The following is a 19323-nucleotide window of genomic DNA, read 5'->3' on the forward strand; positions in this document are numbered from 1 at the left end:
ATTTTTGCTAGAAAATTACTCAGAACCCCCAAACATCATATATGTTTTTTTAGCAGAGACCCTAGGGAACAAAATGGTGTCCATGCAACTTTTTATGTCACACGGTATTTGCGCAGCAATATTTCAAACCTGTTTTTTTGGGAAAAACGGTTTCATGAATTTAAAAAAAAAAAAAAAAAACACACACACTAAAAAGTTAGCCTGTTTTTTCTGTATAATGTGAAAGATGATATATAAATAGAATAGATACCCAACATGTCATGCTTTAAAATTGCGCACACTCGTTGAATGGCACTAAACTTCGGTACCTAAAAATCTCCATAAGCGATGCTTTAAAATTTTTTACAGGTTACCGGTTTAGTTACAGAGGAGGTCTTGGGCTAGAATAATTGTTCTCGCTGTAATGTTTGCGGCGATACCTCACGTGTGGTTTGAACGCCGTTTAGATATGCGGAAGCGACGTGTGTTTGCGTTCACTTCTGTATGTGAGCATGTGGGGACAGGAGCGCTTTAAATTTTTCCCTTTAAAAGTTTTATTTTTTTTTATCACTTTTATTCTTATTACAAGGAATGGAAACACCCCTTGTAAATAGGTATAGGGCATGACAGGTCCTCTTTACAGCAAGATCTGGGGTCTGTGCCCAGATCTTACCTCTAGGCTGGAAAGCCTGAAATAAAAAATTAAAAAATAAATTAACCACTTAAAGACCAGCCTCGTTTTGGATTTTAGGTGTTTACATGTTTAAAACAGGTTTTTGTGCTAGAAAACCCCCAAACATTATATATTGTTTTTTTTCTAACACCCTAGAGAATAAAATGGCGGTCATTGCAATACTTTTTTTTGCACCGTATTTGCGCAGCGGTCTTATAAGCGCACTTTTTTTGGAAAAAATTCACTTTTTTGAATAAAAAAATAAGACAACGGTAAAGTTAGCCCAATTTTTTTTATATTGTGAAAGATAATGTTAAGCCAAGTAAATTGATACCCAACATGTCACGCTTCAAAATTGCGCCCGCTCGTGGAATAGCGTCAAACTTTTACCCTTAAAAATCTCCATAGGCGACGTTTAAAAAAATTCTACAGGTTGCATGTTTTGTGTTACAGAGGAGGTCTAGGGCTAGAATTATTGCTCTCGCTCTACCGGTCGCGGCGATACCTCACATGTGTGGTTTGACCACCGTTTTCATATGCGGGCGCTACTCACGTATGCGTTCGCTTCTGCGCGCGAGCTCGTCGGGACAGGGCGCTTTAAAATTTTTTTTTTTTTTTTTTTATTATTTATTTTACTTTATTTTATTTATTTTTTCACTGTTTTTAAAAAAAAAAAAAAATTTGGATCACTTTTATTCCTATTACAAGGGATGTAAACATCCCTTGTAATAGAAAAGAGCATGACAGGTCCTCTTAAATATGAGATCTGGGGTCAAAAAGTCCTCAGATCTCATATTTAGACTAAAATGCAAAAAAAAAAAAAAAAAAAAAAAAAAAAGTCGTTTAAAAAAAATGACACAAAAAAATTGTGCCTTTAAGAGAAGTAGGCGGAGCCGACGTAATGACGTCGCTCCGGCCGTCACATGGTATAGAGACGGGTGGGGGCCATCTTGGCCTCACTCGTCTCAATACCTCAGCGGTGACAGGTCCCGATCTCCTCCGCCGCTACCGACGGCTCCGGTAAGCGGCGGAGGGCGCGGGAGAGCGGCGGGAGAGGGGGTGGCCCCTCTCCCGCCGCCGATAACGGTGATCTCGCGGCGAACCCGCCGCAGAGACCACCATTATCGTGTACAGAAACGCCGGCCCTAAAGATGGATACCTCGGTTGTGGCAGCAGCTGCTGCCGTTACCGAGATATCCATCTTTAAAAAAATGACGTATATATACAGTGGCCGGTCGTGAAGTGGTTAAAAAAGCACAATCTAGTCTTCCCAGCCGAGGCAACGGCAGTGTTTACATCTGCTGAGGCCGGACGTGACGTCATACCGTCACGCCCAGCCTCCGAAGGTCATAGGAGGTACCCCCGCTGCCTGTAAAAACAATCAAGCGGCTGAACAGCCGTTATGATTGTTTTTACATGACAGGGAATCGCAGGCAGCTGAAGTCATCATTTAGATTTAACCAGTTAAACTCCAGGACGTTATAGGACGTCCACCTAAGGATAAGTGGTTAAAAAAATCTTATATTTTCTCAGTTTAAACATTTGATATAGGTTTCTCATTTTCTATTCTATTTCTATTGTGAATAAAATATGGGTTTATGAGATTTGCAAATGATTGCATTCTGTTTTTATGTACATTTCACACAGCGTCCCAACTTTTTGTGCAATTGGGGTTGTATACATTCAATGTCACATCAAATATTAAAAGAATCTTTTGAATATAGTTTTAGGAAAGCAAGTCGCGAGAAATTCTACACTGGACAATTATTATAGTCAGCTAGTTCCAAAAGCTTAAATATGAAAATACTTTGAATGTTCTATACTAACCCCAATCTGAGCTGTAATGTGTGTGCACCCCACAATCTTCGCTCCTGCTAGAGGCTTTTCACCCTGTGCTCTCTTCCTTAAGGAAATCAAAGCTGTCATTTCTGGAGGCAATGAAAAAAAGTAGAAAATTACAGCAATAAACAGAATGTTAACTTCAAACAATACTTTATCCTTTTATTGCATAAACCACTTACAAGCTTATTCAATAAACAGTGCAAGGAAAAAAACATATGCAAATATATTTCCTTTAGAGCCCTTGCACACTGGGGCGGGGGGAGGCGTCGGCGGTAAAACGCCGCTATTAGCGGCGTTTTACCGTCGGTATGCGGCCGCTAGCGGGGCGGTTTTACCCCCCGCTAGCGGCCGAGAAAGGGTTAAATACCACCGCAAAGCGCCTCTGCAGAGGCGCTTTGCCGGCGGTATAGCCGCGCCGTCCCATTGATTTCAATGGGCAGAAGCGGTAAAGGAGCGGTATACACACCGCTCCTTCACCGCTCCGAAGATGCTGCTGGCAGGACTTTTTTTACCGTCCTGCCAGCGCATCGCTGCAGTGTGCAAGCCCTCGGGGCTTGCACACTGGAATACAAGCAGCGGCACTTTCGGGGCGGTTTGCAGGCGCTATTATTAGCGCAATAGCGCCTGCAAACCGCCCCAGTGTGCAAGGGCTCTTAGCATGCAATAAGAATCTATTTTGTATTAAAAATACCAATAGCAAAGAAATGTCACATGCATGATCCCAACTCTTCTTGGACTAAATCGTCAGTTACCTTGTTCAGCAATTTCAATCTCACGCCGTCCAAACTCCGCCTGCTTAATATTCTTAACACAAAAGTCACTGCTGCCTTTTGACGAGGTTTGTTGTTTGTCTCGAGGGGATGAATCGTCATCTGAGCTGTCTGTGTAAGAGGCAACTACAAGAAGAAAGTAAGCATAAATATATTTCTGATAAACGGTTTTGCTACAGTAATTTAGAATGTAGACAGAATATAGAACAATTTCATAGGCCCTGGTTCACACAGGTGCGGCTTTGAAATCGCGCTACTTCAGCACGATTTCAAAGCCGCACATCACTGATTTGTATTGCTGATTTCATTGCGGCTTACAACTTGCATAGACTTCTGTTAAATGACGTCACAATTAAATTGGTAAAAGGTAGTGCAGGAACCTTTTTCATAATCGCTGGGACTCATATGAACAGTTCCATTGCTGGCAATGGGTTGCTACCTGTGTGAACGGGGGCTAAAATACAAAAGTCATAGAATAGCACATTATCGGTCTCCATAGTTAGTGTTGTTCACAAATCAATTTAACCCCTTCATGGGTTAAAACGAGAGGGTTAAACAAATCCTAATGCCTGAACACAGTTTTGCAACTTTGACATAGGTTAGAAAAGCTGTACACATCATCGCAACTACTTAGTGTATCCAGGTGAGTAGTACTTTGTTTTTTTCAAGACAAACTGGGCTTTAATTTGGTGGTGAATGGTAATTTTTTTTTCCCCGAATTTTCCTGATTATAATAAGGAAAAAGTGGCACAAAATAGTAAAACAAGTACATTTTTTAGAATCTAGCTATATATTCTTTGCTATTAATATAACCTACTGCCAATCGCAGCCATACCACATATGTGTATATTTGCTGTTTGTACCCATAGCAGGCCACAGAAACAATAGTGTGCATTTGCTTTTTTTATCCCACCTAAAACACACACTGATACTAGGGGTGCACCAAATGTTTTCTTTGGTGCCAAAACCAATACCGAAAATGGAAAATACACTAGGCCGAAAACCGAAACCGATACCAAAAATTACTTTTTTAAAAATATTGTTATTTTTATATACTTTAAATAAAATGCATTTTTGTATTTTAAATAAAACGTATACATTTTTATACAACACATTGCTAACAGTATCAGCAAAATTTCCATGCGGTGCACCTCTAGCAGATATGATGCAGGAGATGGTCGGAGACTGCAGACATAGTAGGTCAGAGACTGCAGACATGGTACAGGAGAGACGGTCAGAGACTGCAGACATTATACAGGAGAGACGGTCAGAGACTGCAGACATGGTACAGGAGACGGTCAGAGACTGCAGACATGGTACAGGAGACGGTCAGAGACTGCAGACATGGTACAGGAGACGGTCAGAGACTGCAGACATGGTACAGGAGACGGTCAGAGACTGCAGACATGGTACAGGAGACGGTCAGAGACTGCAGACATGGTACAGGAGACGGTCAGAGACTGCAGACATGGTACAGGAGACGGTCAGAGAGTGCAGACATGGTACAGGAGACGGTCAGAGACTGCAGACATGGTACAGGAGACGGTCAGAGACTGCAGACATGGTACAGGAGACGGTCAGAGACTGCAGACATGGTACAGGAGACGGTCAGAAACTGCAGACATGGTACAGGAGACTGTCAGAGACTGCAGACATGGTACAGGAGACGGTCAGAGACTGCAGACATGGTACAGGAGACGGTCAGAGACTGCAGACATGGTACAGGAGACGGTCAGAGACTGCAGACATGGTACAGGAGACGGTCAGAGACTGCAGACATGGTACAGGAGACGGTCAGAGACTGCAGACGTGGTACAGGAGATGATCAGAGACTATCCATTGGACACTCATACATATATGGCTGTGTGTGTGAAAGTGACAGGTAATCAGCAGTATAGAGTATAAATTAACAGGAAAGTGAAGATGCTTTCAATAACCTACTAGATTCCAGGCTTAATTTTTCTGCTGCAAGTTACCAAATGGAACCAAAGGACCTTTTCAGTAAGACAACACAAAGGACAATTGGAAAATGCAAAGAGCAGCAATAACAGCAAGATCAGATTTCATCTTACTGAAGTCAGATCAGTGAAAACTTAATTCTGCTTATTTGCTATGGATACTTTGCACATAGCTCTGATCCTTGTCAAAAGCTTGCTCTTTTCTTGTTCAATATTTTTATTGAAGTTTACATAAGAAAAGACATATGATATCAAGAAAGAGAAAATTGCAAACATGGGAGATTCATAATAATAAAATAATCAGATATTCATAGATGTAATCACTTTTGAGCATAAAAATAAGAATGGGGGGGGGGGGCAGGAGGCGGAGCCTAGCGGAGGAGACATGCATTGTTAGAGCTCCACACCGCTGAGGAGAGAAGAGAAGGACAAAGCGGAGCCTGCAGGCTCAAAAGGTATCCATTTGAACCTTTTTGCCCCAGGGAACAAACTGTGAAAGTTTGGGCAGGAAATATGGTACTGGGAGGAAACCGTGGCAGAAATAAAAATCACCTCACAAAGAGCTCACAGGCACTCACTGCAGCTGAAGCAGCTCCAGTCACCTCACAAGATACAGCATCAGGGCGCTCTCACAGACAGAAAATGTCACAGCAAGACTCTCCATTTGAGTCAGATACAGAACAAATCCTCTCACAAACTTCTCCACAAGCCTCCTCAGCATCCCCAGTAATATTATTACAATTTGAAAAGATGCTTCATAAGGCTTTAAAACAAACCTCAGACCAAAAAACAAAAAGCCTAACCAAAGAAATAAGAGAGCTGGGAAACCGCACCGCAGCCTTAGAAATAAAAATGGATGAAATTGAAATTACAACCCAAGAAAATATAACAGAATTGGAACAATTAAAAAAAAGAGAATTTAATACTTCAAACTAAGCTCGAAGATTACGAAAATAGAGCCAGACGTTCAAACTTGCGCATAAGGGGAATACCTGAATCTGTGACAGACCTGCAATCTACTATTACTGCTCTATTACAAGAACTAAAGCCAGATATCCCTATTGAACGTTTAGAACTGGACAGAGTACACAGAGCCCTCACAGCCAAAAAGAAAGATGGACCCCCACGTGATATAATCACAAAATTTCATTATTACAGAACGAAAGAACAAATACTAATTGCTGCAAGAGAAAAAAAGGAACTTAATTTTCAAGGACACAATTATCAAATTTTTGCTGACCTATCCCAACTCACTATTACTAAAAGACGATCCATGAAACCCCAACTAATGGAACTGCAACGCCACAACATTGTGTATCAATGGGGCTTCCCCTTTTCAGTCAGATTTAACTACCAAGGTACAATTTACAGAAGCAGATCAGCAGATGAACTACAACAAACCCTTTTAAAATTAAATCTGACAGAACCCACAAGCAGCAACTCTCCCACACACAGAAGAATGGCATCATCTTCACCTTCAGGCAGCACCCAGAAAATTTCAGAACAAAATGGGAATCATCATTCTCACAAAAGAGGCCGTTATGCCACATCATCCATGGACCAAGAAGATTCAATGGACTGACATCCTAATTCCTGATATCTCTTCATTTATTATACTAAGAGATGGTTCTCTATAAAAAAACCTATATTTATAACTGAATGTAACTGCATTCTGATAGTCACACACTGTGTGGGATCATGTTACATTCCAGTTATATTTCTTATTACTTCTGATTCATATAGCCTTAGAATATATAAGTGAAATAAGGAAATTCTTGTTCAGTTATATATTATCAGGTAATAACAATAGATTTATTACTTTTTAGGACAAATATGTTCAATAATCCAGAAGTAATGGAAGCTTTTTCTTTCTTTTCTTAAAACAAATATATTATTACCTAACTAGTTCCTAGAATTATGTTTTTGTTTATTCTAATCTGAAGCAATACAACCTCAATTTTATGAGTTAACATATCTAAACAGTTACATATGAATAAAATATGTAATTGTTTACTCTAAAAGGGTTAAAATCCCAAAATAATTCAAACTATCTTCATCAATACCAAAGTTATTAACAGTACCTTTCTAACTGAATTATTTAACCTAGGGCAAGACTAACCATATACAACCACCCTGGAATAAATAATTTCAACAAAAACTATATTCTGCACTCCAATTAATGAAACATCATTTTGATGTCTTTTGACATAGCACTTCTCTCCTGTAAGCGGAAGATCCGTGTACCCCCATTAGCCCTCCTCATTCTCCCAACCATATTATGTGGGAGTGTGACGAAGGCACTTATTCCCCTGAGAGAGATATTTATTCTCTTTCACGGGTAAATTGTGATTACTTGCAAAAAATAATTTATACAATGTATCATCTAATCTCATATGTTTTTTGTTTACTCTTTACTCCAGAATTCACTGGTTTCTTTTCTATCTATTCATCTCTTCAGTCCACACAGGTTGATCTGCGCAGTCAGCTCTGCATAACAAAAAGTAAGTCAAAACTATTTGATCTATTGCCATGGCACCACTGAATATACTTTCCCTGAATGTTCAGGGAATAAATGTCCCTCAAAAAAGGACCAAAGCCTTTCGTACTTTCCATAACAAGAAGGCTCACATAGTATGCCTCCAAGAAACACACTTCACCAAAGATTCTACTCCAAAATATATTTCTCCTTTTTATCAACAAATTTACACGGCTTCTGCCTGTACCAAGCAAAGGGGAACTCTAATTGCATTTCACCGATCCACACCATTCACCTTATCATCAGAAATTAAAGACCCAGAAGGTAGATACCTGATACTCATGGGTTATATAATGGATACAGCAATCACGGTGATTTCCTACTACGCTCCTAACAAACAACCTACACCATTCCTCTCACATATATTACAAGTGATTAACACACACAAAATAGGAACAGTGATAATGTGTGGGGATTCGAACCAGGTCCTCCTCCCATTTCTAGATAAATCACCTTTTACACCATCCAAAATAACCTCTAGATTACCTTTTTCTCAACTTCTTTCCAAATACAATCTGGTAGATTCATGGAGAGAAAGTAACCCAATGAAAAATAAATTCACTTATTTCTCGCACCCTCATCAAACCTTCACCAGAATAGATCATATTTTTCTAACAATAGGAATGATACCAGAAATTATTGCATCAGATATAATTCCGATTCCGTGGTCTGACCATAATGCAGTATACACTACTATAGCCTCAGCCATACCAAAAGCGCATGACCCAACGTGGTACTTACCGGACATAATGCTCAAACACCCACTACATCAGATGGCCATTGAACAAGCTTTAAAGGAATACATATCAATTAATAATACAACAGACATCTCCCCAATAACACTGTGGGAAGCTCATAAGCCTGTCTTGCGTGGTACAATACAAAGACAAATGGCACTATTTAAACGGGAACGCAAAAATCTAGCAAAAAAACTAGAACTCAATTTTAATGCAGCCTACATATCATTTCAAGATAAGCCATCTCAGAGTACAAAATCTCATCTGGAAAAATCTAGATTGGAATACGATCTATTTCTCACCGAGTCAGTTGATAAATCCCTCAAACGCTCCAAACACAATTTCTACATGAATACAAACAAACCAGGTACATATTTGGCTCGGGCATTAAATTCAACTAACAAATCTTTCAAACCAATATGTTTGAAATTATCAAAAAATGTTTACACTTGTAATCCAGTTAAAATAGTCCATAAATTTCACTCATATCTCGCAACTTTATACAAGACAAACAATGAATTTAATCCTACAGAGGCTGAATCCTTCTTCTCAAAAATAACCTTACCTGAGTTATCTCAGAATCAAAAAAGCAGTTTGGATGAGCCTATAACTATAGATGAAGTTGCTAACGCCATAAAAGACCTAAAACTTAACAAAAGACCAGGCCCAGGCGGCTACTCGGCTTTATACTATAAAACATTCTCAGAAATACTCTCTCCCATTCTCACTGAAACTTTTAACAAACTTCTAGATGGACATTCTTTTCGGCAAGAAACACTAATGGCAATTGTTTGTATGATCCCAAAACCCCTTTCTGATGATACTTCCTGTGTGAATTATCGGCCTATCTCTCTGTTAAACCTCGATATTAAACTATTAGCAAAAATAATAGCAAAACGCCTCAATAGCATTATAGGAAAATTAATACATAGAGATCAAGTAGGCTTCATGCCAAATAGACAGGCAGGCAATAATATACGCAGGGCAGTGTTATTGGCACATATTGCTAAAAAACGGAAAATCCCTTTATGTTTTCTATCTCTCGATATTAAGAGGGCATTTGACACAGTATCCTGGCAATATATGCAATATTCATTACAAAAATGGGGTTTTGGACCCCACTTTTTAACATGGATCAAAGCATTATATAATAAACCCAAAGCCTATATAAAATATGCTGGATACAAATCTGAAGCCTTTAATATCGAAAGAGGTACCCGACAGGGTTGCCCATTATCTCCCTTATTATTTGCCCTTATACTCGAACCCATGGCCCAATACATCAGAACAAACCAAACTATAACTGGCATTGAAGTAGGAGGTATTACACACAAATTATGTATATTTGCAGACGATATATTACTTTTTCTATCATCACCACAGGTCTCTGGTCCTAACTTAATACCAGCTCTTGATGAATTTGCAGCCCTATCCGGCCTTATGATTAATCCTAAGAAATGCCTAGTGCTTAATATTTCACTCACAAACATGGAATTGATCCCGGCTAGGGCTGCACTCCCATTCACATGGGCAGAAAAATCAATCCCATATCTTGGAATTCATTTAACAGCATCTCATTCTGACTTATTCTCAACCAATTATCCTCCTGTATTAAGACAGATCACAAATCTAATAAAACAATGGTCGCAACTTCCTTTATCCTTGATAGGGAAGATTAATGCAATCAAAATGACTATTCTACCCAAATTGCTTTATCTATTCAGAGTCCTCCCTATTCCAATTCCTTCCTATTTTTTGAGAATAGTACAAAAAAAAGCAACTTCGTTTATATGGGGCTCTTCTAAACCACGTATACCTATACACACACTACATCTTCCCAAAAATAAAGGAGGCCTGGGATACCCTAATTTTACTAACTACTACAGAGCAGCACATTTGGCCAGTCTGTCCAAATACCATGCAAAACAGGAAATCCCATTATGGGTATTTATAGAGGCTTCAGAAAATGACCCTCTATTAATATCAAATTTATTATGGCTTGATCCTAAAGACCGCTTTAAAATTCACAATCCCATAACCAAACACTTCTTATCTCTCTGGGATAAACTAAAAACCAAATATCAGTTACAATCTCCACACAATCCTCTCCTTTCTTTTATCAGAAATCCGGCCTTTTATCCGGCATGGATCTACCCAAATTCTTTTAAAGCTTGGACAACATCAGGCATTCAGACACTAAATGACTTCATAGCATCTAAATCATTCCTTTCATTCCCATCGCTTAGAGAAAAATATGATCTACCAAACTGAGATATTTAGATATCTCCAAATCAAAAATTTCTATACACCATTCCTAAAGGGGGATACACCATTATCCCAATTATCCATTTTTGAATCAATCTGTACAAAAGATCCATTTGCTAAAGGTACAATTTCATCACTTTATAATCAATTATATGGAGTAGCAAATCTTAATAGACCCTCTTACGTTCAGAGGTGGGAGGAGGACCTGGGACGAACTTTAGAAGACACGGACTGGTCTAACATATGGCTCACATCTAAGTCATCTTCACCCAACATCTTAGCACTGGCGACAAATTATAAAGTCCTAACTCGCTGGTACCTTGTACCCGCTAGAGTGGCAAAATATTCACCTAATACCTCAGCTCTTTGTTTTCGAGGATGCCCAGAAATAGGCACATATTTACACATATGGTGGACGTGCCCAGTAATCCAAACCTTCTGGAAGGAAGTCTTCGTGATTGCATCTAAAATATTTAAAAAAATAATACAACCAGATCCATATTTAACTTTACTTAATCTAAAACCGGAATGGTTAACACTCTCTCAATTCAAACTTATGATCCAACTAATAACGGCTGCAAAACAAACAGTGGCCAAGGCATGGAAATCTCCTACATTGGTACTAGCAGAAACAATTCACAGAATGAATAATACAATGTCCCATGCTAAGATGGTAGCCATCGATCAAAATCAAATTCCAAAATTTGAAAAACTTTGGCATCCTTGGATAAAACAACAGTTCCTGTCAAACTTCAATGACTCTGTCCTGTTGCCATGGTAACAGATTAAATGACTTACAGAGACACCCATTCTAAGGCTTCAAAGAGAACTAAAAAGAATAATAAACTGACGAGCGGGACAACCTTGTGGACCATACCTCTACCTTTCAACCCTTTTTCTTCTTTCTCTTTCCTTTTCTCCACCTTACGATTAAAGCTCATTATCAGAATTTATTTGACCTATATACACTCTACTTGTAAACAATATGTATAGTAGGTATAAATCATTTAAATACCTACAAAAGTAACTAAGGAAATGATATATATCTTTAATTTAGGTTTACGTGAACCCAATGTTTAATATTTGAAATTTCATGATATTCACCTATATAAACCCTACTGTAAAACAATGAGCTTACTTTATAGATCCTGGTAAACTTACTTTATGTATCTTTATAACATTGTATACTCAATAAACTTCTTTTGACAAGGAAAAATAAGAATAGGATATACAGCAATTGTTGTACAGAAAAAAAGATATTGGTTTAACTTGCAAAAAAAAAAAAAAAGAATTAAAAAATACAATATCCCCGAATTATATATTCATTCTTTCACAGATAATAAATAAATAAAAATAAAGTATAGCTCCTCACCACCCGTCCACCCCTAATGGGTTCAAACTGTGGACAAGTAGGGGCATTTTTTAAGAAATAAATGGAGTTTATCAAAAAGAGAAAGAAAAGTGTGTTTTTTATAAGGTATGCCAGGGTCTTAAAGCAAATCCTATGATACTCAATTGCCCTACTTAAACGTCAGAGAAGCTATAATGAATGAGAATTCAGTAGGGTAGCTGTAACTGAGGCTCTAAGTTGTATATGAGTAAAAGGAATAAATCGAAATCCCATGTTCATATATCTTATATGAAAAATAAATAGAAAGAAGAAAAGGAGGAGAAGAAGAAAACTAAAAAGAAAAGAAGAGAGAGGAAGAGAGAGAAAGAAAAGGTTCTCGTGTTGGTGGTCAGACCCCAGCCCTGGGGGCACCTATAATAAAAAATATTAACAGGAAGATGTAAGAAACATCAATAATTATCAATAAGGCATCAACAGTGTTAGATCAAAGTCTGTAGATAGATGATGTTTAACCCAAGGTTGCCAAATCTTGTGATATTTTTTGATATTATCATCTTCAATAGATGACATTTTGTGAAAGATAAGAGCCTTATTCATTCGATGTTTAGCTTCAGCCACAACTAGCGTTTGCGTTTTCCATGCTTTAGCTATAGTTTGTTTGGCAGCAGTTGTGAGATGTATTAGTAATTGAAATTGAGTCCGAGTGAGACCCGGAGGTTTAAGATTTAGAAGTGCCAGGGCCGGGTCAGGAGATATCAAGGTTTCCAAAGCTTTAGAGGCCATATCAAAAAATTTTTTCCAGAAGATTTGAACAATCGGGCATTGCCACCAAATGTGAAAGTGGGTACCAGGTGATGTGCAACCTCGAAAACAATACTCTGGATAAGAGGGGACAAATTTAGCTATTCTAGCTGGTACCAAATACCAACGTGCCAGGACTTTAAAATTTGTTTCCAGTGCGAAACAATTAGGAGAGGAGTTTTTAGTGGCTAACCAGATACTACGCCATTCATCTGTACTAAATGTTCTGTTCATGTCTATTGACCATTTAGTAGCGTAAGAAGGTAGAGTGTCAGTAGATAACGAGTTAAAGGGGTTGTAAAGGTAAAAATTTTTTCACCTTAATGCATTCTATGCATTAAGGTGAAAAAACTTTTGACAGTACCGCCGCCCCCAGCCCCCCCGTTTTACTTACCTGACGCCTCGAATCTTCGCTCCTCGTCCTCGTCAGCTTCATTGCAGCTCAGCCTGGTCGCTGATTGGCTGCAGTGGATGGATTGAAAGCAGCGCAGCCATTGGCTCGCGCTGCTGTCAATCACATCCGATGACGCGACGCGCCGGGGGGCGGGGCCGAGTGATACAGCGAGCGGCTATAGCCGCCGGCTGTATCACGGGAGCGCGCCCGCAAGCACTCACCACCGTGCGAGGGAGCTCGCATGAAGGTGGTAAATGCTTGCGGGGAGGAGCTGAAACAGCCGCCGAGGGACCCCAGAAGACCATGTTCGGGCCACTCTGTGCAGAACGAGCTGCACAGTGAAGGTAAGTATAACATGTTTGTTATTTTAAAAAAAAAAAAAAAACAACTTTACAACCCCTTTAAGTTGTTTATATAAAAGTGAAATCAGTCCTCTGGTATGAGGGTCACTTTTACAGATTCTTTCGAATTGCGACAATTGATTAAGTATTGATCCCGTCTTGATAAAGGGTATATTAAAATTTTTGATTTGTAAATAACGGAACAACTCAGTGTTAGGGAGCTTATAAATATCACAAAGAGTGGGGAAAGTATGAATAGAATTAGTGGAGACTAAATCATGAAAACGAACCAAATTTTTAGAAGACTAGGCTATAATTGACATTGGAAATTTCCATGTAGGATAAAAAACAGGGTTCCTAATGAAGGAAAGGAGGGGGTTGTGTGTGGATTGAAGTTTAAGAGAGCTTCTGAATTTATCCCATATGTTTAGGGAATGCTTAGTTATGGGGTTAGATAAAGGAGTTGTATCTTTGGGAGATAACCATAACATATTGGCTACAGATATAGGGTCAATTTCAATAGCTTCGATAGTAAGCTTGCTCTTTTCATACTATATACCACCCTCACCTTGTGGTTAAGAATGGTATTCATCCTTCTCGTGGCCTCTGAGGTGTGAGATTCAGGCAAACATTTCTCACCTTCGGACTACACTGTCCACAATGCACCGCAGCCTCCTCCGCCCGACTCTCACCACAGGGAGGAATAGAGTGCCCGCCCTGTCACACACACGGAGATCAAGGAGAGGAGGAGGAGGGAGGTGAGGACTGGGCATGCCAGAGGGACACTCCCACAATGGGCGGCACCCGGGGCAGACCACACCCCCTTTTCGGTATCGGCTGTTTTTGTCATTCGGCCGAATGACAAAAAAAACGGAGTTAGACTTACAGGTAACTCTTTTTCTAGGAGTCTTCCAAGACAGCCTCTGAGACATAGGGCTCCTTCCTCCGGGACAGGAAACACATATACCAATCGTCTTAAAAGATGGTCCTCTAGGCCTCCCTCTTCAGTTTACCAAAGACTCTGAAAGACATAATACACTAAAACACCACGTCAGTACATAATTCCAACACCAGTTAAATATAAAACACCGGGTGGGAAACCAGGCTGTCCTGGAAGACTCCTAGAAAAAGAGTTACCGGTAAGTCTAACTCCGGTTTTCTCCTTTCGTCTTCCAGGACAGCCTGATAAGCAAGAAACTTACTTTGTCAGGGTGGGACCACTGTCTGGAGGACCTTTCATCCAAATGTCTGCTCCTTGTCAGACAAGTCCAGACGGTAGTGCTTAGCAAACGTTGAGTAGCTGGATCATGTTGCTGCCTTGCAGATGACCTCCGGAGAGGCTCCAGCCCTCTCTGCCCATGAACCGAGACTGCCCTTGTAGAATGTGCCTTAGCTAATGGTGCTTGTCTACCCTCCAACTTATAGGCTTCTATGATTGCCATTCTTATCCATCTAGCGATGGAAGATTTAGAGGCCCTGCAACCCTTGCAGGCCCCCGAAAAATTAACAAAGAGTCTGAGTTCCTAAAACCTCTAGTGACTTCTAAATAAACTAAAAGGCTTCTTTTAACATCTAATATTATTATTATTATACAGGATTTATATAGCGCCAACAGTTTACGCAGCGCTTATATAAAAACTTAAAGATTCCTCCTCATCTGCTTCTGAGGTGGAATGGAAAGTTGGCAGGACAATATCCTGAGATCTATGGAACATAGATGCTACTTTAGGAAGAAAACTGGGATCTGTCTTAAGAATGATCTTGTCCTCCCGAATCAACAAAAATGGCTCCTAAATAGAAAGAGCCTGCAAATCACTCACCCTTCTGGCTGACATGATAGCTATCAGAAAAACTGTTTTGAGTACCACCCATTTTAGCATGGATTTCTCCAGGGGTTCGAAGGGACTACCAGTAAGTGCTCTGAGGACCAATGCTAGATCCCAAGTGGGGCAGGCTGTAACTCTCACAGGCCTCAACCTTGACAGGGCTTTGAAGAAATTCCTAACGAATCGATCTTGCTGAAGTGAGGTCTGCAAGAAATACTCAAGGCCGCAGTCTGAACCCTCAGTGTGCTAACAGAGAGGCCCAGTTCTACGCCTGTCGGAAGAAAATCCAGAACTGCCGGAATCCCAGGATGACTCAGCCCCCCTGCTCTACCAACCAGGAATTAAATCTTTTCCATACTTTGGAATAAATCGCCCTGGTTACCGGTTTACGGCACTCGAGAAGAGTTCTAATTACTCTGAGAACCCCTGCGATTTCAACAGCTGTTCCTCAGATACCAGGCTCTCTGATCGGGAGGGGTAAAGGAGGACAAATAGTCAGTCTCTTCAGGATGGCAAACCAGGGCCTCTTTGGCCAAAATGGCGCCACTAGGATGAGATCTATTGATTCTGCCAGAAATCTTTGAAGGACCGCAGCTATCAGCCAAACTGGAGGAAAGGCATAACAGGTTGAACTGCCAAGGACTGGCAAAGGAGTCTATCCCTGTGGCCTGGTCCTGTGGGTGAACAGAAAAGAACTGTGCCACTTTCTTGTTGGCCTCCGAGGCAAAGAGGTCCACCTCCGGTTGTCCCCAACACCGTACAACCTCCCTGAAAACATCTATGTTGGTTGAGGGACCATTCGTCCTGACACACATGCTGGCGGCTGAGAAAATCCGCAAATTTTGAGAGCCTTTTAGGTGAATGGCCGACAATGAAGACAGATTCACCTCGGCCCAGTACAGAATCTTGTTGGCTATGGCTTGTAAGGCAGGGCTCCTTGTACCTCCCTGCTTGTTCACATATGCCACAGCCGCCGCATTGTCCGTCCGAACTTGTAGGTGTAATCCCCTTATCCGAGACTGGAAGGCCTCTATAGCCTTTAGGATTGCCAGAAGCACCCTCTGATTTGAGGATCGACGGGCCTCCACTGGTAACCAGGCTCCCTGAGCTAAAAACTCCTCCAGGTGGGCACCCCACCCCCATGCACTGGCGTCGGTAGTCATCACTATGGCTACAGGACGGGCCCAGGACAGACCAACCTCCAGATTGTGATGAGCTCGCCACCACCATAAAGTCCTTTTTGATTTTTGCTGGTAGGCACATAGGTAGATCTAGACTTTGTTTTCTGCCATCCCAGAAACATAACATGAGATTCTGCAAGGGACACTGGTGAAGTCTTGCCCAAGGAACTGCTGGAAAACAAGACGTCATCAGACCCAGAACTCTCATAACCTCCCTGTTCAGGAATACCTGATTGGATTGAAGCTGGGCTACTGCCTGATCCACCTTCAGGATTTTTTCCCTGGGGAGCAACACTTTCATCTCCACTGAAGATATCCTGTACCCCAAATACAGGACCTCCTGTGATGGGTAAGCTGGGACTTTTCCCTGTTGACTAGCCACCCGAGAGATAGTAGGAAACTCTGGGCCTCCTGCAGATCTCTCTCTAGTTGATGAAAAGTGGGGGCCACAAACAGTAGATTGTCCAGGTAGGGAATCACTGTAAAGGCTCTGACTCTTAGCGGAGCTAAGGCCTCTGCTAGAACCTTCGTGAAGATTCTCGGTGAAGAGGACAGACCGAAAGGTAGTGCAGAACCTCCGAGTTTATTCTGACCGCTAGCCTGAGGAATTTTTGAAATTCCTGATGTATAGGGATATGCAGGTAGGCATCCCGGAGATCTACCGTGGCCATATAGCAGCCTGGAAAGAGGAGGTTGGTTATGGTAAATATTGATTCCATCCTGAACCGCTTGTACTTTACAAACTGGTTCAGGGGACGGAGGTTCAGGATCAGTCTGAACTTCCCTGTAGGTTTTCTCACCACAAACACATGGGAGTATGCACCCTGACCCTGCTCCTTCTGGGGCACCTGTATAAGGACTCTTTGATCCACTAGGTCTCCTAATAGAAGGCCCAGCGCTTACGCTTTTTCCCGGTCTCTGGGTAACTGTGTGACCTGATAAATTGAGGGGGGAAGCGATTTGAACTCCAGTCTGTAACCATTCCTTATGATATATAAAATGAACGGACTTGGAGTAGAGTTGGTCCATTGTGAGAGGAACTCCCCTCCCACAGGGACACAGGAGTCACTGGGGTTTTGAGGAGGATTAAATAGGATTCCTCCTCTTCCACGTCCTTTATGGCTCGTCCAATGTTTCTTGGCACGACCATCCCTCTCCTGCTGGCCCTGTTGTCTGGGGCCTTGAAAAAAAGTTTGCCCTCGCTTTTCTTCTTTCTCTCAGGAAACGCTTTCTTCCTGTCCTGTCCTCCTGGAGGCCGGGCCCAAACAGGTGGTCACCTGAAAAGGGTAACCCACAAAGCTTAAGCTTTGAGGTGGCGTCGCCTGTCCAGGCTTTTAGCCATACCGCCCTTCTAACTGCCTTTACCAACGCGGCTGACCTAGCGGCTAATTTTACAGACTCCGCGGAGGCATCCGCCAAAAAGCCAACCGCCTTAAATAGTATGGGAAATTATTTTAACAGCTGTTGCCTAGACGTACCAGCCGAAATGTGGGACTGCACTCCAGATTTCTGGCCACGCAAGTAGCTGCAAGGGCTGGCTTCAACCCAATTGAGGAGGCATCCCAAGCCCTCTTTAGCAGCACGTCCCCCCTTTTATCCATGGGATCCTTGAGCGAACCCAAGTCGTCAAAGGCCAAGTCTGTCTTTTTTGAGACCTTGGCTAAAGGTGCATCCAGCTTAGGAATTTTATTCCATGGATGTGAAGCATCTGCTTCAAACGGGAACCTCCGTTTGAGGCTACCTGAAAAGAAAGGCCTCTTTTCCGGCTGTTCCCACTCCAGCAAAATCGACTCTATTAGAGACTTATGCACGGGAAAAACCCTGGCTTTATGAGCACTAGACCCCTGGTACATCTGGTCATGCTTTGAGAGTTGAACCTGCTCCTCACAAATCTCTAACGTGTCATAAATCGCTTTCAACAAATCTCCCACATCGTCCAGCGACAATTTGTATGTGGACCCTCTGGATGAATTATCCTCCCCCTCCGAGTCGGATGCTGAATCCACCTGAGAGGAGGCTAGCGATCTAGGTACCCTCTCCCTATCTCTCTCCTGACTGGGCTCAGATAGGGAAGGCAAACTGGCTGCCCTGGTTAGGGACAGTGAGGGACCCTGCATCCTATCCATCATTCCTTTGGATAATTGAAAGGTGGACGCAAGCTTGTCTTTAACTGAAGTCAAAATTGTGTGACATGCTGCCACAGAATCATCCTTGACGAGACTACTGACACAATCGGGGCATAATGGCTTCTCCCAACTGGGGCCTAATTTAGTCCCACATACAGCACATTTTTTCCTAGGCAGCTGTGTCTGAGTCCTGTCCTGGGTTTTAACCTGAAAACCAAACAGAAAAAACAAGAGGAAAAACTACCGTTAGAATGCCTCCCTGACCCACACCACCACTGTGCTAAGGTCAGCCTAGGAAGTGCCCAGCCCATCACCTTAGGTTCCCCACCCAGGGAGGGAGTTACTTGGGTCCCAAGAACCCTGACCCCCCAGAGTAAGAAATGGTCCACCCTCACCACCTTACCTGGGAGGTGCCAGAGCCAACAGAACCGGAGTCCCCTGATGACACGGTTCCGCCGGAAATACCTCACGTCACTTCCTCCTGCTGGAACGCAGAAGCCCCGCCCCCTCCACCGCACGCTGAGATCAGAAGATTCACCGACA

General features: G+C 41.7%; 1 protein-coding gene across 1 annotated transcript in view; it reads right to left on the minus strand.

Annotated features, from left to right (window-relative positions):
• Positions 1 to 19323, minus strand: part of AHCYL1 (adenosylhomocysteinase like 1) — a 707570-nt gene that overhangs the window by 536548 nt on the left and 151699 nt on the right. The window contains exons 3-4 of the mRNA XM_073615883.1: positions 3247 to 3390; positions 2480 to 2580 (exon numbers count right to left, since the gene is read on the minus strand). Coding sequence (XP_073471984.1) covers positions 2480 to 2580; positions 3247 to 3390 — 245 coding nt within the window. The remainder of the gene's footprint in view (positions 1 to 2479; positions 2581 to 3246; positions 3391 to 19323) is intronic.

Source organism: Aquarana catesbeiana, linkage group LG02 (assembly GCF_042186555.1).
Source record: "Aquarana catesbeiana isolate 2022-GZ linkage group LG02, ASM4218655v1, whole genome shotgun sequence".
Lineage (NCBI taxonomy): Eukaryota > Metazoa > Chordata > Amphibia > Anura > Ranidae > Aquarana > Aquarana catesbeiana.